General features: G+C 42.8%; 1 protein-coding gene across 1 annotated transcript; it reads left to right on the top strand.

Moving 5' to 3' along the window:
* The first annotated feature begins 12,334 nt into the window (after nt 1-12,334).
* On the top strand, nt 12,335-13,049 carry LOC125999272 (40S ribosomal protein S5-like). The gene has a single exon (XM_049767352.1). It carries the CDS (start codon nt 12,350-12,352, stop codon nt 13,007-13,009), a length of 660 nt encoding a protein of 219 aa, XP_049623309.1. The 5' UTR covers nt 12,335-12,349; the 3' UTR covers nt 13,010-13,049.
* Nucleotides 13,050-22,946: the final 9,897 nt, after the last annotated feature.

The raw sequence follows: 22,946 nt of genomic DNA, 5'->3' as shown, positions 1-22,946 counted from the left end.
TCAGTGAAAATCACTGTTCTAGTTCTACAAGCTCTAGTCTCAGACTGTCACCAATCCTGAAGTTTCCTCCCTCCAATCCTAGGGTCATCATATGCGGTGGGCATCATATGTAGTCCTGGATCTAATCCTGTATCCTCCGGTTTTCTAGCCTAACTCTCAGTTCCAGTATCCCGAGCTCTAGGCATAGAATGTATTCTTGTCCTGAGGTTTGCCTGCTTTTCCATCACAGAACTGTTGTACAATAGGAGGGACCTATACTCTAGGATCTGATCCAGGATTTTCTGGTATACCAGCATGACTCAAAATGCCAGTTTCACAAGATAAAGGCTCATCTGGTCACCCGTTCTTTAGTCTGTCTGACCTCCCGTCTCAGCTGTACCACCCAAGTAGTCCTGAATATGTACCATGATCCTTTAGGCTCCCAGCAGGACTCACAGTTCAGTTTCCAAGTTCTAGGCCAATCTTCACCCATCCAGTAGTGTGATTGCCATTCATTATAGGTGCATCATCTGAGAAAAGGGACTTGTAGACCTGGATCTGAATCCTGATGATCCATGCTAAACAAGAAACTCACAGATCCAGTTCCCCAAACTCTAGGTGCAGCCTATCTTCATCTTTTCATCAACGTTCCCTCCAATGTGGGGTGGGGCATCAATCTAAGGGAGGGACCTGTAGTTCAAGTCAGAATCTGGATCCTACATCTTCAGAGAGCAACTTTCAGCTCCAGTTACCTAAGATGTAGGCCTAACCTCTAGGTTGCACTATAGTCCATTTGCTCTTCTTTCCTTGGGAGACATCTGAAGGGAAAGGCCTATAGTCTTTTATCTGAACCTAAATGCTCCAATCTCCCAAATTAATTTGTAGCTCAGTTCCCCATGCTCTAGTCCCGGCGAGTCACCCTTCCAGATATACATCTACTCTTTCATCCCAGGTGTATCACCAGAGGAAGGGTCCTAGAGTCCTGGGTCTGAACCTGTCTCCTTCATGCAACCATTGAAATTTATAGCTTTAGTTCCCCAAGATATAGGCCCAGCTTGTCAATGTGACATTCAGCTCATTATCTAAACTCTAGGGCCAGCGTTTTGCCTGAAGTCCCTCTGCCCTCCCATTCTAGAGGTGTTTTCCAAGAGAGCCACCCTGGCAGCTGGAAGGTCAGGTTTGTATCCAGGTCTAGAAAATGGCCTATAAATTATGGAGTAGAGCTTTGAGTATGCCTAGAAGCCTTAAGGATGCAGGTTATATTCAGGACTATAGGTAATTCACCTCTGTTGATGTCCCTGATATAAGATGGTGGAACAGAAAAAAGGCTGGGCCTAGAGTTTGGAGAATTTGAGCTGCATGTCATGCTGGGAGCCTGGAGTATCAGGTTCTATTTAGGACTACTGATCCCTGCTCTCAAATAAATTGCATGGAATATGATGACAGACATATCTCAGGAAGGGTGATATATCGGCCTAGTGTTCAGAGAACTGGAGCTTCAATTAACTCTGAAAAATTGGATGATTCAGGTTTGAAACTAGCACTGTGGGGCCCGGAGAGATAGCACAGCGGCGTTTGCCTTGCAGCAGCCGATCCAGGACCAAAGGTGGTTGGTTCGAATCCCAGTGTCCCATATGGTTCCCCGTGCCTGCCAGGAGCTATTTCTGAGCACACAGCCAGGAGTAAACCCTGAGCAACACCGGGTGTGGCCCAAAAACCAAAAACCAAAACAAAACAAAACTAGCACTATGATTACCTTCCAAATGATGACATGATAAAATGGGAAGGCAGAAAGACTTCAGGACATGTGATAGACTAGACCTAGAATTTGGGCACCTGAAACTATGAGTTGTACTGGTAGTTTTGAGGATCCAGGTTCAGATCCAAGAAAGCAGTTCCCTGATCAAGGATGACACAGTAGATTGGAAGGCAGATAGAATATAATATGGGTGACAGGTGGGCCTAGATATGGAGAACTGGACTTGAACTTGTCATTTGATTATGCAGGATCCAGGTTAAGATCTAGCAATACAAGGATGAGAGGTATAATTGGGGGCCCAGGCTCCAAAATGAGGATCTAGTAAGATGCAGGTCTGGAAGCAAACGATGCAGGAAATAATTCACACATGAAAAGATATAAGAAATGGTGCATAAAATCCAATTTTTTAGCCAGTAACCTCACCACACAAGCCTTCTGCTCCTAAGAAGGAAAGCAGCTTAGTGGGGAATATTGAAGAATGAGTGCCTACCTTCCTTAAACATCTGCTTTTATTAACAAAACTAGGCCACACCCGAGGGTGGGAGAGGAATATCAAGTAAGGAATGATCCAATAATCTCATCACCAAATCACACCCTAGGGTGGAGTATGAATATTGATTAGGATGGGACCAGTAATTCAACATCTCCCCTAATTGACTCTATAGAAAAACAAAATAATTCATATCCCAGGTTTTAAAATTAGAGAAGATACCTCTAAAGATAAAGATTGACAATATTTTGTAAGGCTCAGCAAAAATTGTGAAAATATAAAGAAAAAACATTTGGCCTAAAAACATAGTATCTCTACCCATGATGCATCCTGCCTTAAGACCATCTACAAGCTTCAGGCACAATAATTTATCTAACCCTATAGTATTTCTTTAAGATCCCAGGAAAGGTTCTCTTCACACACAGTTTTCACTGTCAGGTTAGCATGTTAGCCCATCCTGGGACAAGTAAGTGCCAAGACAGTTCCATTCATCCTTAGACAGTCTCCAATTTCACTAGGCCAATCTCCCTTTATGGTCTCCCTGTAAAGTCAGAGTTAACTGGGCTTGCCCAATGTAAAGATGTGAAGGTCAAATCAAAATAATGAGCTAGAAGGAGGCCCTGGGCTTCTTATCCTCGGTAGGAGTGTCCTGTAAAAAGATGGTATGTCCCATCCCTCTTCAGGGTTGGAAGAAACTCCAATCTCCAGAACTTTTCTAGATATTGAGAGGAGAGATGGGGATGTGGTCAGTCAGTACAGATCCAGAATTTGTACTGGTTTAGATGGTTGATTCCTAGTATAGGTTCAGAAAACCATGCTGGACTCATGGATTGGGGTAAATAGCTGGTATTCTAGTGAAATAAGCCAAAATCAAGTCACCAAGGCAAATATTCAGGGTGTAAGGCCCCCGTGACAATAACTTACTGAGTTCTCATCCCCAATGAGTAGTAATTACTCTTAGTTTATGATATTTTATTATTTTAATGCACCCATGCAAAAGAAACGGTGTCATAGGATACTATTGGGGCCCAAGGGGAAGATAATAACCCAAAGAATACCTATCTAGTCTCTATCAAAAGTACAAAGACTTCAAAAGTACTATTTATACTATCTTCAAAAAATTTCTACTAGTAAATCTAAAGAGAAGGTGGAAATCTGTAACTACACAATGAAATACCCCATAGAAAATAGACACTTAAGAGGTATAAAAAGAAGGCATAAATATCACCTAAGTTTTTTGAGATAGTCTGAGTAGCATAGATAATCTGGATCACAGCTTGAGTCCACAAGGCAATCTTATGAAGTCTGAAAAAATGGATCGCAACATTCACAGAAGAGGAAATGTCCAAGATCCAAGAATCTCTCAAAAGCCAACAACCAGTTGTGAGCAACAGTCTCTGGTGAACTGAAGTGGTAGAAAGTGACCATCAGGGGCCGGGCGGTGGCGCTAGAGGTAAGGTGCCTGCCTTGCCTGCGCTAGCCTTGGATGGACTGCGGTTCGATCCCCCGGTGTCTCATATGGTCCCCCAAGCCAGGCGCGACTTCTGAGCGCATAGCCAGGAGTAACCCCTGAGCGTTACCGGGTGTGGCCCAAAAACCAAAAAAAAAAAAAAAAAAAGAAAGAAAGTGACCATCAGCAATGACAGTGTGCCAGCTTTCTTCTTTGAAGATGACTCTCAGTTCAAATACTCGAGTGACTCCAAAAGCAGGAGCAGCCAGAGGGATGACATAGGGCATGAGCAGTTCACATGACATTGGTGCTGCCTGAGCCCCTTTCTCCATAGAGTGGACTGTCCACAGCAAGTCCAGCTGGGTTGATTTATATTGATCCTTCAAACTTACAACTAAATGGCACCATAAGCACCAGTGCAACTTCTCTAGCAGCAGAGCCATCATCTTCCTGAGAAAAAAGAAAAGGGCATATACAAGAAGGAAGGGCTAAATACAATATAAACAGACATATATTATACAGAGAAACAGGAAAATGTCATCCATGTAATGCACCAAAATACCTGGGGAAACTTTTACAAATTGGACTTAAAATTACATCAAAAATATTGCCATATGGTAGGTGAATATGCTATGTCCTGAGGAAAACCCGTTCATTGAAATAGCTACATAAGTGCCTAATATTAAGAGAAGAAACTGAAAAGGCAATCTTTTGCCATCTTGTGGACATATAGTTTATATTATAAAATGGTCCTTTAAGTCAATTACTATCAAAGTCCTATCTCTTGGAATGGCTACTGGTGAAGGTAAGCCATTCTGCATCTTGCCCATCTGAGAATTTACACACCATAAATAATAAATACTGGAGAATTCCAATTAGAAAAAGAGGTTTCAATGTGTCCAAGCCTCAACTGTTCATCAAATAAGTGATAAGCACTTCTAATTTGTACTGTGTTGGGTCACTGGGAAATCCAAATTGGAACATTGGATTTCCATTCAATGGGAATGGATTCTCAGTGCTTTAACCCAGTGCTCCCAACTAAAGAGATGAAACTTCTGAATAGACATACTGGAAGGTCTTTTAGCAAGGGATGTGATATTCTGCTCACCATTGCTTATGCAAATCACATTCCCATAGGTTCAAAGAAATCGGAGCTACATAAGGTATGAATACCAATCACTTGATTTTCCAGTCCTATGCACTTCCTTATATCCCTTTTAAACTGTTCTGAATTTCTTGTAGGGCCCAAATTTAGGGCCAATCTCTTAAAGAAATCACAGACACTTCTGCACCTGAATCAACAAGACGATAGAAACAATAAATTAGCATAGCAAAGTTGTAGGCTACAAAATTAACATGTGGCCTTCTTGTACACCAATAATGATAGAAAAGAAATGGACATTAAGAAAACAATCCCATTCACATTAGTGTCACGCAAACTCAAATATCTTGGAGTCAACTTAACTAAGATGTGAAGGACTTAAGCAAAACTAAAACCCTGCCTCAAGAAATAAAAGAGGACACACATAATCAAGACACATAACCTGCTAATGGATTGGGAGGATTAACATCATTAAAATGTCAATACTCCCCAAAGCATTGTACAGATTTAATACAGTCCCTCTAAGAATACCCATGACATTCTTTAAAGAAGTAGATCAAACACTCCTGAAATTCATCGGGAACAATAAACACCCACGAATAGCTAGAGAAACCCTTGGAGGTGTAGGATAGAAGCTGCCCAGAATGACAGGCTTTGCAGCTAGCATCTTGGGATAAAGAATATGGAAGGCATCACTTTCCCCAATTTTAAAATGTATTACAAAGCTATAGCCATTAAAACAACTGGTCAGCAACTTGCAAATAAACGAACTCAGATCTCCATCTAACACCGTGCACAAAGGTCAAATGCAAATGGATTAAAGACCTTGATATCAGACCCAAAACCATAAGGTATATAGAACAACACATAAGTAAAACACTCCAAGACATTGAGATTAAAAGCATCTTCAAGGAGGAAATAGCACTCTCCAAACAAGTGAAAGTGGAGATAAACAGCTGGGACAATATTAAGCTGAGAAGCTTCTGCACCGCAAAGAAAATAATACCTAGAATACAAAAGCCAACCACAGAATGAAAGACACTATTCACCAAAATATGAGGAGAAGAAATGAATAGACAATTTCTCAAAGAAATTTGATACATTTTCTTAAAATGGCCAAAAGGCAAATGAAAAAATGTTCCACATCACTAATAATCAGGGAGATGCAAATCAAACCAACAATGAGGTAGCATCTCACACCACAGAGACTGGCACACATCAAAAAGAACAAGAACATTCAGTGTTGGTGGGGATGTCAGGAGAAAGAAACACTCATTCATTTCTGGTGGAAATGCCATCTAGTCCAGCCCTTATGGAAAAAAATATGGAGATTCCTCAAAAAAGTGGACCCATTTGACCCAACTATACCACTTCTAGGGATATACCCTAGGAACACAAAGACACAATACAAAAATTTCTTCCTCACACCTATAGTCATTGCAGCACTATTTATAATAGCAACACTCTGTAAACAACCAAGATGCCCTTCAACAGATGAAAGGCTAAAGAAACTGTGGATTATGGATGAAACAATGGAATATTATGCAGCCATCAGGAAAGACAAAGTCATGAAATTGTCCTATCCTATACATGGAGGTACATGGAATCTATTATACTGAGTGAAATAAGTCAAAGGGAGAGAGAGACAGAATAGTCTCACTCATCTATGGGTTTTAAGAAAGATAAAAGATATTATTGAAATAATTCCCAGAGATGAGGGCCAGAAGGACTGGCTCACGATAAGAAGGTCACCAAAAAACTGGTGAGTGCAGTTAGAGAAATAACTAAACTGAGAACTACCATAACAATGTCAATGAATGTGGGATGTAGAAAGCCTATCTCGAATACAGGTGGGGGGGAGGAGGAGGAAGTTGGGGGCATTGGCAATGGAAAGATTGCACTGGTGAATGGGGGTGTGTTCTTTTTATGACTGAAACCCAACTAAAATTATGTTTGTAATCATGGTGTTTAAATAAAGATATTATTTATTTAAAAAAAGATAGCCTGACAACATTGTCAAAAGCTAAGATTTTTGTCAAGAGATTTTGAATTTCTGTATTTCTAGCCTACTTTTTAATTGCCTCTTTCTCCACAAATTCTGCATTATTCTGTAGCACCATGGATAATCTTTGTATACTACCCTTAAACTCGATATCTCAGTCAATTTTTTCTCAAGCCTTCAATGCAAGTTCCCTGACAATTCTAAAACAGCATGGTGTAGTCTTACCTGCCTGTTTACTTCTTTATACTGTCCTTCTATAAGCCTTTCATAAGATAATCTGACTCCTGCAATCCTCCTTCCAGAGTGATCTAGGCTATTAATTTTACTCTTATATTTTTTTCTACAAACCACATTTTCCATTGTAAATATTAAGAAGCTCTCACACTGATCTTTGCTATAATGTTAAAGTCCTGGTGGGCCCAACACCCACCATCACTACAGTTACCAAATATTCAACATAAAACAGAGAAAGAGGAACATAATCTGAGTAACTTTCTTATATCTACTGAGGTAATACATATTCAAATCATCATAGTTTAATATTTTATTATTTCCTGATGGGAATAAATAATTTCTGATACTGTTATTACTAATTTCCCTAAAAACTATACTTTATGGGAGAGGTGGTTTCATTCCACACTCTCTAATAGGCTGAGGTTGAAGGTGGGTGGATGAGAATCTTACAGACTCCCCTTCTGATTGTGCCATTTCAATATCATTTGATTCACTTTGTAAGCCAATATCCTAGAGAGAAACCGCTAGAGGCTCTACTGGCCTAGCATCAGTGTGGGGCGGCAGAACAATAACCTCAGGGCTTCGGGCTTGACTACGTGTGATCACTGAAAATGCCTTTCTAATATTTGGCTTTACAGGCCTTTCAGAATTATTAATAAGCACTTCAGATACTTTTAAAGCAAGGTTAAAATAATCAACCTGTGGGCCCGGAGAGATAGCACAGCGGCATTTGCCTTGCAAGCAGCCGATCCAGGACCAAAGGTGGTTGGTTCGAATCCCGGTGTCCCATATGGTCCCCCGTGCCTGCCAGGAGCTATTTCTGAGCAGCCAGCCAGGAGTAACCCCTGAGCATAGCCGGGTGTGGCCCAAAAAACCAAAAAAAAAAAAAATCAACCTGTGCCTCAGCAAATCGTAATGAAAGGTTAGAGAATTCAGCTAATATCTTTTGATTTTCATGATACATACACAATGAAAAAAAGAAATCCACCACTAATGCAATTTGCACGAGGAGAAGGCAGGATCCTTCAATCAAAGCCCAAGCAAATGACATCACATTGAATCAAAGACTCATAAGCTTAAAAGTACAAAATGGTGAATCCACCTGAGAACAACAAAATTAACCTCTCACCAGTCATTGGCAGAGTCCCTGTTTGATTCCCTGTTACAGTTTCAGGTCCAAGTTTAGGCGACATCTATAACTGGAACCCCAAGCTCCAAAATGAGGACCTGCTGAGACATAGTTCTGGAAGCTAATGTTGATGCAAGAAATAATACGCACATTAAAAAGGTACAAGAACGGGTTCAGGAAATCCAACACTGAAACCAAGAATCCCACCACACAAACCTTCTGTTCCTAAGAAGGAAAGCAGCTTAGTAAAGGAAGACCAAAGAAATTAGTGTCTTGGGGCCGGGAAGATAGCATGGAGGTAGGGCATTTGCCTTGAATGCGGGACAGTGGTTCGAATCCCGGCATTCCATATGGTCCCCTGTGCCCACCAGGAGCGATTTCTGAGCCAGGAAGAACCCCTGAGTGCTGCCAGCTGTGACCCAAAAACAAAAAGAAATGAGTGTCTCTCTTATTCAAACCCATGCTTTTATTCAGAAGAACCAGGGTGGAGGAGGAATACCAAGTAGGGAAAAATTCAATTAATTCAATAATCCCATAACTAGATCACACCCTGGGTGGAGTACAAATATTGATTAGGGTGGGATCAATAATCTAACAACTGATCTCACAATGGCTGGAACCTGGTCAAACTGTATCCCTGATGTAAGTTGATTAGGCCACTGAATTTTGTTGGGCCCTTGTCACTCCCATGGTTGTCACACTTCTCTATACACTCTTTTTCTTCAGCAGTCTTTTGGTTTATGTTTGAGTGGTCTAAACTCATGAGGGCCCTGACTTGGCACAAGAAGCATTCATAATTAATGTTGATCAGGCCACTGAATATCATCATACCTGCACCTGTGACAGTGGTTATCCTATCACTCTAGGTGCTCTCTTCTCACTGCAATCTTTCAGTTTAAATCTGGGCTCGCTGATCTTGTAGTGCCTCAAACCTGGTGCAAGAAGCCTCCCTGATAAAAGTTGATCAGGCCTCTGCATCTCCTCATGCTCACATGCTCCCCTTGCCCACTGTCAACCTGCCACTGCCACACCCTCCCCTCTCCTCTCCTCTCACTATATTCAGCTCAAGTTCAGACTCACTGTTCTTACCACAGGTCAAGTCCCTGTTGAAAGTTGATCAGATGACTAAATCTTTTCATGATAGATAGTGCACTGATGGTCTTCCTGCCTAGACCTGCACTTTCTTCTGACAATAGTCTGTCAGAATAAGACAGGCTTGCTGATATCACTGATACTATTCTTGCAGAAATAGCCAGCCTGCAACATTGGAAGATTAAAAGAGCCCAATAATTTATCTATTTATCCCAGTTTCTCATGTTTTGTGGCATAGAGTTTCTCAAAGTAATCCCTTATTACCTTTTGAACTTATGTAACATCTGTAGTAATCTCCCCCTTTTCATTTTAATTCAGTTTATTAATTTCTCTCTCTCCCTTTCCTTGTGAGTTTTGCTAATTGTTTGTTGACCTTGTTTATTTTTCCAAAGAACAAACTCTTGGATTCATTTATCTTTCAGATTGCTTTTTGAAAATCCCATTCATTGATTTCTGCTAAAAGTTATATTTCCTCTTTCTTCCTATTTTCAGTTCATTTTGTTGTTCACCTTCCAGTTTTGTAAGCTGTGACTTTAAGTTATTTATTTAGGCCTCTTCTTTCCTGCCCAGTAAATGCTTACTCTGACCCACTGGTTATTATTCAGTAGTGAGCTATTTAATTTCCAGGTGTTAAAATTTTTCCTCTGTGTCTGCTTGCTTTTCACTTCTTTTTTTCTTTTAGCCTATAGCACCCAGTATTCCCAGGCGGTCTCCCATCCAAGTACTAGCCAGGCCCGACCCTGCTTAGCTTCCAAGATCAACGGAGATTGTTATTCACTTCTAAGCGCATTATTATCTGCAATTTCTCAATAGCCAAAACCTAGAAACAACACATATACCTGACAACAGATGAGTGACTAAAGAAATAGTGGCATATCTACACAATGGAATACAATGCAGCTCTTAGAAAAAAACCGAAGTCAAAAATTTGCCTATGCATGAATGTATATGAAGAACACTATGTTGAGTAAAATAAGACAGAGAGATAAACACATAATAGTCTCACTCATCTGTGGAATTTAAGATAAGTAAAAGACAGTATATTAATAATATCCAGAGACAATAGAGATGAGGATCTGAAGGACCAGCCCATGATATGAAGCTTACCAAAAAGATTGGTAAGTGTAGTTAGAGAAATATTTACACTAACAACCACCATGACAATGATAGAAAGAGAAATCCGATTACTGTTTCAAAAACAGGCATGGGATGTGGGAGGAGGGAAATGGGGACATTGGTGGTGGGAAAGTTGCACTGATGAAGGGATGTGTATGAGCATTTTATGGCAGAAATCCAATTATGAACATGTTTGTAACTATGGTGCTTAAAGAAATTATTACTTTAAAAATAGCCCCCCTGAGAAAAATTGATTTGGCCACTGAATCTCCTCACACTCTTGCCTCTTTGAGCAGTCATATCACCACCCAATGTGCGCTCTTCTCTTGAAGTTGATTTAAATTGGTGCTCACTAAACTCATGTGGCTACTGACCTGGAGCAAATCACCTCCTTGGTGACTGTTGATCAGGTATCTGAATATTTTCACACTCACCTATGTCCACAGTTGTGGCAGCAAATCATGTGTCCTCTTCTCATGCATTCAGTCAATTTATGTAGCACTTTACTCATCTCAGTGCCTCAAATCTGGTGCAGTTTGACTCCCTGATAAAAGTAGTTCAGGCTGCTGAGTTTCCTCACCCTCCTGCCAGTGCCAGCATTCCACCCACTGCCTCCTGTGCTATCTTCTCACTGTAGTCTATTGGTTTAGGTGGGGTATGCTGTTCATGTAGGGCCTCTGACTTTGCACAAGTAGCCTTCCTGATGAAAATTTATCAGGCCACTGGATCTCCTTACTGGCACCTGAGCCTGTGGTCATCCTGCCAAACCCTGTGCTTTCTCTTCACTGCAGTCATTCAGTATAAGTTGGGGCTTGCCTATCTCAGAGGGCCACTGAAAAGGTCCAAGTTGCCTCACTGATAAATGTTTATCAGGCAACTAGAACTTCTTGCTTTCATTTTCAGGCCTGCCATCGTCTCTTGGCACCCTCCTCTTTCTTCTCTTTTCTTTTCTTAGTTACTAATCTACTTAATTTTCTATCTCAAAATGTGTAATATGCCAGTTATTACATATTATCTCCATATAAGTTACAACACTGCTAAAATATCACTTCTTTCAAGCAAATATAGTGAATAATAAAAAATTAGATTATTTGCGAAAGTACAAAAGTAAATGCCGCTTCTTTCTGTGGGAGCCAGCCCAGAGACACCAAGGATAGTAATCTCTCCAGGACCCACACCCAGTAAGATGTCCCCACCCAACTAGTGTGGGGCCTATTCCTGCCGTGTGATTGGGCACCCAGAAACATTATAAAGGACTGCTGCCCTGCTCTCTGCCTTCTTTCTGCGGGAGCCAGCCCAGAGACATCATGGATTGTAATCTCCAGGACCCACACTCGAGGAGCATGGCAGCTCCGCTTCGCTCCGCTGCTGCCCTTATCTTTTAACCCCGGAACCCCACTTCTCCACATTGTAAAAAGCAATCTACAACCTTAACAATGGGGAAATTTTGTAGTACAACCCCATGTTTAAAGAATCAAGATGGCTGCTTTGATAATTCAAAAAGTACAAAACAGTTAGGTATCCTCTCAAATAAGATGTTTAGAGTAGAATTATGGAAGGTGTTCAGAGAGCTCAAAAAAAAGCATCAATAGACTTGAATGGAGCACAAATAAGCATCAAGAGGATTTGACGATTGAAATTAGAAATTTTCACACTGAAATAGCAGGATTGAAAAACTCGGCTTTGAATTGAAAACCTGAATGGAAAACCTCTCCACTACAGCTGCAAACGGAGTCAGTGAGCCAGAGGATGAAATGCAGAACAACTCCATACAACAGAAGAGACTGGATGAGAACTTTAAAGCAAATGATCAGACAATGTCTAAACTACTCAAAGAATGTGAACCAATGAAAATAGAAGTATTTGAGAAACTCAACAGAAACAACATAGGAATCAATGAATTCCCTGAAACAAGTTGGAGGAAGAGTGATAACAGGAAGAGTAGGAAGAAGAATTTTAAGAAGAATAAGGCCTTCCTGTCTGTGCCAGGCGACGCATGGTCGGCGCCGAGCGGTGGAGACGCCCAGGCTGTGCCTCCAGGATGACCGAGTGGGAGACGGCTGCACCTGCAGTGGCAGAGACACCCGACATCAAGCTATTCGGCAAGTGGAGCACCGAGGATGTGCAGATAAATGACATTTCCTTGCAGGATTACATAGCTGTGAAGGAGAAGTATGCCAAATACTTGCCCCACAGCGCAGGGCGCTATGCTGCCAAGCGCTTCCGCAAAGCACAGTGCCCCATCGTGGAGCGCCTCACCAACTCCATGATGATGCATGGCCGCAACAATGGAAAGAAGCTCATGACTGTCCGCATTGTCAAGCATGCCTTCGAGATCATCCATCTGCTTACTGGGGAGAACCCTCTGCAGGTCCTGGTGAACGCCATTATCAACAGTGGCCCCAGGGAGGATTCAACCCGAATTGGAAGAGCTGGGACTGTGAGGAGACAGGCTGTGGATGTGTCCCCATTGCGCAGAGTGAATCAGGCCATCTGGCTCTTCTGCACGGGTGCCCCTGAGGCTGCCTTACGGAACATCAAGACCATTGCTGAGTGCCTGGCTGACGAGCTCATCAATGCAGCCAAGGGTTCTTCCAATTCCTATGCTATCAAGAAGAAGGATGAGCTGGAGCGTGTGGCCAAATCCAACCGTTGATTTGCAGGCTGCTGTTTCAATAAACTTGTCTGCCTTTTGGGGGGAAAAAAAGAAGAAGAAGGCATGGCCCAGAGAGATAGCACAGCAGTGTTTGCCTTGCAAGCAGCCGATCCAGGACCTAACGTGGTTGGTTCGAATCACGGTGTCCCATATGGTCCCCTGTGTCTGCCAGGAGCTATTTCTGAGCAGACAGCCAGGAGTAACCCATGAGCACCGCCGGGTGTGGCCCAAAAACCAAAAAGAAGAAGAAGAAGAAGAAGAAGAAGAAGAAGAAGAAGAAGAAGAAGAAGAAGAAGAAGAAGAAGAAGAAGAAGAAGAAGAAGAAGAAGAAGAAGAAGAAGAAGAAGAATGAGGCGAAGAGGAGTAAGAAGATTATAGTGAAAAATAGTAAGAAGAAGAGGGGGAAGATGAAAAGGATTCATCCTTTACTTCTGAAAAAGAAGAGGAGGAAGGAGAGTAAGAAGAGGGCAAAGAATAGTAAGAAAAGAAAAAAAGAGGAGGAGGAAGAGGAAGAAGAATAAAAGGAGGAAGAGTAGGAGGAAGAAAATAGGAAGAGAAGAAAGGGGAAGAAGGAAAAGAAGAGAAGAAAAAGACAAGAAAAGAGGAAGAAGGGAAAGAAGAGCAAGAAGAAAATGAAGAGGAGGAGGAGAAAGAATAGAAGAGGAAGAAGTAAAAGAGGAGGAAGAAAAGAAAGAAGAGGAGGAGGAAGAAGAATAAGAGAAAGAGGAAAGAAGAGTCTACAGCCATACCACCCTGAATGTGCCTGATCTTGTCTGATCTCAGAAAGAGGAAGAAGAAAAAGAAGAGGAAAAAAGAAGAAAATGGATTGAAGATTTTTTTTGTTTGTTTTTGAGCCACACCCGGCGGTGCTCAGGGGTTACTCCTGGCTGTCTGCTCAGAAATAGCTCCTGGCAGGCACGGGGGACCATATGGGACACCGGATTCGAACCAACCACCTTTGGTCCTGGATCGGCTGCTTGCAAGGCAAACGCCACTGTGCTATCTCTCCGGGCCCGGATTGAAGATTTATTTTTAATTTTTTTTCTTATAAGTGTCTTTGTTTAAAAACTGTGAATGTGACATATTTGTAGTTGAGTTTCAGTTAAAAAAATTTAAAAATGCACAAGGTGACACTGGTGGTGGGCTTGGGGTTGAAAAATTGTACGTCTAAAACTTAATTATGAATAAAAAATAAAAAAGTAAAAGCCAACTAAAATAAAATTTTATATTTCTTAGAGTTGTCATTCTATTTTGTATTAAAAGTTAAGCATTTTTTAATTTACTAGAAGATACATATTGGGAAAGAGAATAATGAACATGTCATCTTTTGCCCTAAGCAAAAACCAAAATTGCTATTTACAGAAGACTGGCCTTGACAAACACATACTGAAAAGAATCTAGCAAGAGACCAATTAGGAAGTTCCTAGACTAGGCCTCAGCTTGGGATTCGTACAAAAACCAAGATCTCTAATCCCAGAGGTTTGACTTTGACAACTGAAACTGAGCAGAACATTTGGAACCATGCTGAAAGACTAATAGCCTAGGATCTGACCTAGGATCTGAGCAAAAATGAAGTCCACTAATTACAGAAAACTGATTATAACAACAGTGATGGAACAAAAATCCTAGAACCGTAAAAAGAAAAAACAAAACAAAACAAAAAAACCCTCTCTCCTAGCATTCACCCTCTGACTTATGCAAATAGCAAGATCTTCAGCTTTAGAGGTGGGATGTCATTGCCCACATCTGAGCGGAAAGTCTGGCACCATAAAAAAGACCTTGAGGTGTGTAAAAGAGTGAGTATGGAGAATATAATTGTTCCCATGTCAGTGTGCTTCAAGGGCGAAGAAACCATGTATCTATTAGGCCAAGGAATTCTCATTCTAATTTGAACCAATATTTACTGTGTCTATGCAAAAAAAAAAAAAAAAAGAAACACAACACATTTTTAAGAAGTTGCTGGTCTGTTTTTTTTCCTTTTTCTTTTTTTCTTGTTTTTGTTTTTTATTTTGGTTTTGTTTGTTTGTTTGTTTCCTCATAGCTGAAGATTTTGGTTTTTTGTTTATTCTTTTTATTATTATTCTTTTTGTACTTTTGTTGTTACTTCCTTATTGGTTTCTTGTTTTGTTTTTGCCTTGTCTCGTTTTGTTTTGTTTTGTTACTTTTTTCTTCTTTTTTCTTCTTTCCCCTTTCTTCTTCCAAATGGATACTTACAGCACCTAGACAGACTCCTCCCATATCCTCTCTTATATCTCCAATAGAGCCACATTACTGGAATCACCTTGATCAGCATCATAATTGGAGGAAGAAAATGGATGATACCAAGATCAGACAGTCGTATGTTCATTTGGTGGAAATAAAAATGATCAGACTTGAATATGAAATCCAAAGTCATTGACAACAGAAACAATACCCAATCTACATCAAGCTGTACAAGAGGGGAGAGTAGCACTAGCATTACGGGGGGTAGAGGTGGGGGAAGTGGGATGCATGCTGGGAACAGGAATGGAGGTAGGACAACACTGGTGGTGGAAATGCCCCTCATTCATTATTACTAAATACTTAAATATTATTGTGAAAGATTTGTAATTCATTTTGCCTACAATAAAGAACTAACCATATATGAGTGAAACTATTCTGTGTGTGTTTCTCTCTGACTTATTTCACAAAGCATAATAAATTCTATGTACATCCATGCATAGGAAAATTTCATGACTTTGTCTTTCCTGACGGCTGCATAACATTCCATTGTGTATATGTACCACAGTTTCTTTAGCTATTCATCTTTTAGGGCATCTTGATTGTTTTCAGATTCTGGCTATTGTAAATAGTGCTGCAATGAATATAGGTGTGATGAAGGGATTTTGTATTGTGTTTTTGTGTTCCTAAGGTATATCCCTAGGAGTAGTATAGCTTGACCATACGGGAGCTCAATTTTCATTTTTTGAGGGATCTCCATATTGTTTTTTTTCATAATGGCTGGAATAGACAGCAATCCCACCAGCAGTGAATGAGAGTTCCTTTCTTCCCACATCCCCACTAGCACTGAAGGTTCTTGCTTTTTGTGATGTGTGCCAGTCTCTGTGGTGTGAGATGGTACCTCATTGTTGGTTTGATTTGCATCTCCCTGATGATTAGTGATGTGGAACATTTTTCATGTGCCTTTGGCCATTTGTATTTCTTCTTTGTGAAATTGTTTATTTCTTCTCTCCATTTTTATGGGGTTAGATGTTTGTTTCTTGTAAAGTTCTGTCAGTACCTTGTATATCTTTGATATTAGCCCCTTATCTGATGGGTATTGAGAAAATGGCTTCTCCCATTCTGTGGGTGGCTTTAGTATCCTAGGCCTTATTTCCTTTGAGGTGCAGAAGCTTCTCAGCTTAATATAGTCCCAGCCATTTGTCTCTGCTTCAACTTGTTTGGAGAGTGCTGTTTCCTCTTTAAAGATACCTTTAGTCTCAATGTCTTGGTGTGTTTTACCTATGTGTTGTTCTATATACCTTATGGATCTGATATCAAGGTCTTTAATCCATTTGGATTTGACCTTTGTGTGTGGTGTTAGATGGAGGTCTGAGTTTGCTTTTTTTGTATGTGGCTACCAGTTGTACCAACACCACTCATTGAAGAGGCTTTCCTTGTTCCATTCTGGATTTCTTGCCCCTTTATCAAAGATTAATTGATTGTGTTTCTGGGGAATATTCTCTGAATACTCAAGTCTATTCCTTTGATCCGAGATTCTGCCTTTATTCCAATATTATGCTGTTTTAATGACCATTGCTTTGTAAAGTAATTTAAAGTTGGGGAAAGTGATGCCTCCCATATTTCTTTTATAAGGGCTGCTCTAGCTATTTGTGAGTGTTTATTGTTCCAAATGAACCTCAGGAGTGTTTGATCCACTTCTTTGAAGAATATCATGGGTATCCTTAAAGGGATTCCATTAAATTTGTACAATGTTTTGGGGAGTATTGCCACTTCAATGATGTTAATCCTACCAATCCATGAGCAGGGTGTATGTCTTCTTTTCCTTGTGTCCTCTTATATTTCTTGAGGCAGAGTTATGTAGTTTTATTTGTATAGTTCCTTCACTTCTTTAGTCAAGTTGACTCCAAGGTATTTGAGTTTGTGTGACAATAATGTAAATGGGATTTCTTTTTTTAATATCCATTTCTTTCAGAAAAAGTATGTGACAAGATCCAACACCCATTAATCATGAAAACACTTAACAAAATAGGTATGGAAGGAACTTTCTTTAAGATAGTAACAGCTATCTATCTATAAAAAGCCCATAGCCAACATAATTCTGGTTTTCTTTTTCTTTCTTTTTTTCTTTCTTCTTTTTTTTTGGCTTTTGGGTCACACCCAGAGGCGCTCAGGGATTACTCCTGGCACTGCACTCAGAAATTGCTTCTGGCAGTCTTGGGGGACCATATGGGATGCAGGGATTTGAGCCACCATCCATCCTGGATCTGCTGCGTGCAAGGCCTACTGCTGTGCTGTCTCTCCAGTCCACAACTTGCCAACATTATTCTCTTTTTTTTTTTTTTTTTTTTTTTTTTTTTGGTTTTTGGGCCACACCCGGCGGTGCTCAGGGGTTACTCCTGGCTGTCTGCTCAGAAATAGCTCCTGGCAGGCACAGGGGACCATATGGGACACCAGGATTCGAACCAATCACCTTTGGTCCTGGATCGGCTGCTTGCAAAGCAAACGCCGCTGTGCTATCTCTCTGGGCCACCAACATTATTCTTAATGGTAAAAAAACTAAAAGTATTCTTAAAGGTAAAAAAAAACTAAAAGTATTTCCATTAAGTTTAGGCACTAAGTAAGGATAACCATTGTCTCCACTTTTATTTAACATTGTATTAGAAGTCCTAGCAATAGCAATCTGTCAAGAAAAATAAATCAAAGGTACCCAAATTAAAAAATAGGAAGTAAAACTATCTCTTTTTGTAGATGACATGATACTATACATCAAAGACAAGAGTCCACAATAAAGCTCCTAGAAATAACAATCCAGTACAGCAAAATGTCCTGCTACAAAATCAATACACAAAAGACAGTTGCATTCCTTTTTATAAATAACAACTGAAAGGAGAAAGAGAACAAAGAGTTTATCCCATTTAAAATAGTGTACAAAACTATCAAGGAATCAACCTAACAAGAGAGGTGAGAGTCTATACCATGAAAACTTCAAAACACATATGAAAGAATTTGAAGAAGACCTAAGGCTATGAAAAACATTCCATGTGGCTTCTGGTCTCCAGCTTCTTGAAGGATCTCTCCTTCCTGGGAGCCGGGAGTCTAGCAGGAGGAGGTTTGGCAGGCCCCCGCCATGCCGGAGGCCTGCTTGGCCAGGCCTAGGGGGGGTGTGGGACTTGGGTAACCCCAGCACCCCTCTGCCGCCTTGCTCCAGATCTCCAGGGCTTCCCCGGGCCACACGCCTGGGCAAGCCGGTGAGTTGGGTCCCTTGGTGGAGCTTGAAGGTACCCTAGGCCTTCCCCCACTATCCATGCGGCTCCTTAGGGAGGGTCTGGCTGGGGCTCTGAGCTTCTGGTCTCCCAGCTTCTTGAAGGATCTCTCCTTCCTGGGAGCCGGGAGTCTAGCAGGAGGTTTGGCAGGCCCCCGCCATGCCGGAGGCCTGCTTGGCCAGGCCTAGGGGGGTGTGGGACTTGGGTAACCTCAGCACCCCTCTGCCGCCTTGCTCCAGATCTCCAGGGCTTCCCTGGGCCACTCGCCTGGGCAAGCCGGTGAGTTGGGTCCCTTGGTGGAGCTTGAAGGTACCCTAGGCCTTCCCCCACTATCCATGCGGCTCCTTAGGGAGGGTCTGGGTGGGGCTCTAAGCTTCTGGTCTCCCAGCTTCTTGAAGGATCTCTCCTTCCTGGGAGCTGGGAGTCTAGCAGGAGGAGGTTTGGCAGGCCCCCGTCATGCCGGAGGCCTGCTTGGCCAGGCCTAGGGGGGGTGCGGGACTTGGGTAACCCCAGCACCCCTCTGCCGCCTTGCTCCAGATCTCCAGGGCTTCCCCGGGCCACACGCCTGGGCAAGCCGGTGAGTTGGGTCCCTTGGTGGAGCTTGAAGGTACCCTAGGCCTTCCCCCACTATCCATGCGGCTCCTTAGGGAGGGTCTGGGTGGGGCTCTGAGCTTCTGGTCTCCCAGCTTCTTGAAGGATCTCTCCTTCCTGGGAGCCGGGAGTCTAGCAGGAGGAGGTTTGGCAGGCTCCCGCCATGCCGGAGGCCTGCTTGGCCAGGCCTAGGGGGGGTGCGGGACTTGGGTAACCCCAGCACCCCTCTGCCGCCTTGCTCCAGATCTCCAGGGCTTCCCCGGGCCACATGCCTGGGCAAGCCGGTGAGTTGGGTCCCTTGGTGGAGCTTGAAGGTACCCTAGGCCTTCCCCCACTATCCATGCGGCTCCTTAGGGAGGGTCTGGGTGGGGCTCTGAGCTTCTGGTCTCCCAGCTTCTTGAAGGATCTCTCCTTCCTGGGAGCCGGGAGTCTAGCAGGAGGAGGTTTGGCAGGCCCCCGCCATGCCGGAGGCCTGATTGGCCAGGCCTAGGGGGGGTGCCGGACTTGGGTAACCCCAGCACCCCTCTGCCGCCTTGCTCCAGATCTCCAGGGCTTCCCCGGGCCACACGCCTGGGCAAGCCGGTGAGTTGGGTCCCTTGGTGGAGCTTGAAGGTACCCTAGGCCTTCCCCCACTATCCATGCGGCTCCTTAGGGAGGGTCTGGCTGGGGCTCTGAGCTTCTGGTCTCCCAGCTTCTTGAAGGATCTCTCCTTCCTGGGAGCCGGGAGTCTAGCAGGAGGAGGTTTGGCAGGCTCCCGCCATGCCGGAGGCCTGCTTGGCCAGGCCTAGGGGGGGTGCGGGACTTGGGTAACCCCAGCACCCCTCTGCCGCCTTGCTCCAGATCTCCAGGGCTTCCCCGGGCCACATGCCTGGGCAAGCCGGTGAGTTGGGTCCCTTGGTGGAGCTTGAAGGTACCCTAGGCCTTCCCCCACTATCCATGCGGCTCCTTAGGGAGGGTCTGGCTGGGGCTCTGAGCTTCTGGTCTCCCAGCTTCTTGAAGGATCTCTCCTTCCTGGGAGCCGGGAGTCTAGCAGGAGGAGGTTTGGCAGGCTCCCGCCATGCCGGAGGCCTGATTGGCCAGGCCTAGGGGGGGTGCGGGACTTGGGTAACCCCAGCACCCCTCTGCCGCCTTGCTCCAGATCTCCAGGGCTTCCCCGGGCCACACGCCTGGGCAAGCCGGTGAGTTGGGTCCCTTGGTGGAGCTTGAAGGTACCCTAGGCCTTCCCCCACTATCCATGCGGCTCCTTAGGGAGGGTCTGGGTGGGGCTCTGAGCTTCTGGTCTCCCAGCTTCTTGAAGGATCTCTCCTTCCTGAGAGCCGGGAGTCTAGCAGGAGGAGGTTTGGCAGGCCCCCGCCATGCCGGAGGCCTGCTTGGCCAGGCCTAGGGGGGGTGTGGGACTTGGGTAACCCCAGCACCCCTCTGCTGCCTTGCTCCAGATCTCCAGGGCTTCCCCGGGCCACACGCCTGGGCAAGCCGGTGAGTTGGGTCCCTTGGTGGAGCTTGAAGGTACCCTAGGCCTTCCCCCACTATCCATGCGGCTCCTTAGGGAGGGTCTGGGTGGGGCTCTGAGCTTCTGGTCTCCCAGCTTCTTGAAGGATCTCTCCTTCCTGGGAGCCGGGAGTCTAGCAGGAGGAGGTTTGGCCTGCACTGGTAATCTCTGTCCAGTCTACATTTTCAAAATCGCGCGGGGGCTATCGCCCCCCGCGCACAAGAAACATTAATAGTACTCTCACAAGAAACATTAATAGTACTCTCACAAGAAACTTTAATAGTACTCTCAAAAGAAACTTTAATAGTACTCACTATCATTGAATTATGTTTTTATGTATGCAGAATGTCCATCTTGTACTCTGCCCTTTTGCATACCCCTTCATAAGTTCATATTTCTCTTTAACTTCTTTAACTCCTATCATCATTACTCCTTTTTTACCCTTTCTAACTTAAGTACTGTTGAGTCCTAAGTCACAGACCAAAGTGGTGCCCTAGAGTTAACACCCACCCAACTATTTTAAAAGGCATAAAAAGGACACATATCTTTTCAACATTTTATGGGTGTTTTCTTTGACGGCTATAACTTTTGCTAAATACTTTCTTATACAGTGATGATCCCCCCCCCATGTTTTTTATCTTCTCTTTGTGAACTGCTCAATATGGAATTTGGTGCGAAAGAATCCCTCAGTTTAATACTTATGTTTGAACCAAGTCATGGGTCTTGTTGGAAATGTTCTTATGCCCCCATATATCTGATAGCACCACGTGGCTTTATATCTTGTTTGCGTAGGCACACTAACATGGGAAAATACTATACATACCAATAAGTTCTTATCTAATAAAAATGGGAACACACAAATCTTGTAGTGCAATGAGACCTTACACCCTGAACATTGACATAAAGACCTGGCACAGGCCTCAGAAGAATGGGCATTCTCCATTCACCCCTTGATCTACAGAAGACATTTACAAAACATCCAAGTTTGTATATAACATCACCTGGTGGCATTCCTGTACCAGGAAAGACCCTACAGCTGCTCTGACATCTACTCAAAAGAAACACCCCTTAACACTGAGAAGACAACAAGAACAAAGACCTGCTTACTGGACAGGGCTTGCTGTATTGCCCCTTAATTGTGAGGTTTGTCTATAACATCACCTGGAAGCAATCCTCTACCACGGAAGACCCTACCATTGCTCAGACATCGTCCTGCTCAAAAGAGACTTCCCTTAACACTGAGAAGACTTAACAACAACAACCTGCTTACAGGAAAGGGCTTCCTGCATTGCCCTTTCATGGTGAGGTGAAACGAGAAGGCACTCCACATCATGACTTCAATGTAGGACATGCAGATTCCAGAATCATTAATACAGAAACATGAGACCAACAACAGAGACTGTGTGATAAGTGTGTTGGCGCTACGGACAATGTCTTGGAGCGAACGATAACTTTCCTGAGGCCTAGAGCTGGTCTTATGCCAGGAAATTTCAGGGGTAGGATCTCTTTGTATTTAGGCCAAGGTTATTCCTTTCCATGCCTCTCATATTTTGGTGGGCCTATCCAAACAACAATTGCCACTCTAACACCGTTTTTACTGTGCTCCTTTGACTCTAATCCTTAAAACGCACCCACTTAAAATTTGAGGTTAACTTAAGCTAATATGCATGTACATGGAATGTAAAAAATACTATGCCTCTAATGTTTAAGGAGTTACGTAAGTTTGATGGCTTTAGATTGCCTTGTGTGCTGTTAAGAAGTATTATAATGTGCTACAATCTGGGGACTTGAGGGACAAAGTAATTGCACATGGATTCTGTTTTATTTATCTTAACTTTCTTTGGTGAAAGTTCAAAGTTAAGATATCAGCAAGGGGACTTCTTCTGATAATTATGTTATGGGTGATTGTCCTTCCACTGTAACTTTACCTTATCCTCTTTCTTTGCATCTTTTGTTCTCATAATTCAAAATAAAAAAAAGTATAAAAAAAACATTCCATGTTCATGGATCTGAAGAATCAATATTATCAAAATAACCATCTTACCTCAACTCCTATATAGATTCAATGCAATCAATATCCCAATTGAGACAACATTCTTCAAGAACTTAGAACAATCAGTTATAAAGTTTTTGTGGGCCCATAAAAGACCTAGGATAGCCAAATCCATACTGAAAAGCAAGAAACTGGGAGGAATCTCATTATCTAACTTGAAGTTCTACTACAAAGTCATAGTGATCAAAACAGCATGGTATTGGAACAAAGACAGACTTTCAGACCAATGGGTCAGGATAGGATATCCAGTGACAAGCCCCCTAATTTATGGTCAATTAATCTTTGACAAAGGAGCCAAGAACTTGAAACAGAATAAAGACAGCATCTTTAACAAATGGT

This window comes from Suncus etruscus, chromosome X (assembly GCF_024139225.1).
Source record: "Suncus etruscus isolate mSunEtr1 chromosome X, mSunEtr1.pri.cur, whole genome shotgun sequence".
Lineage (NCBI taxonomy): Eukaryota > Metazoa > Chordata > Mammalia > Eulipotyphla > Soricidae > Suncus > Suncus etruscus.
This window is presented reverse-complemented; position numbering and strand designations above follow the sequence as displayed.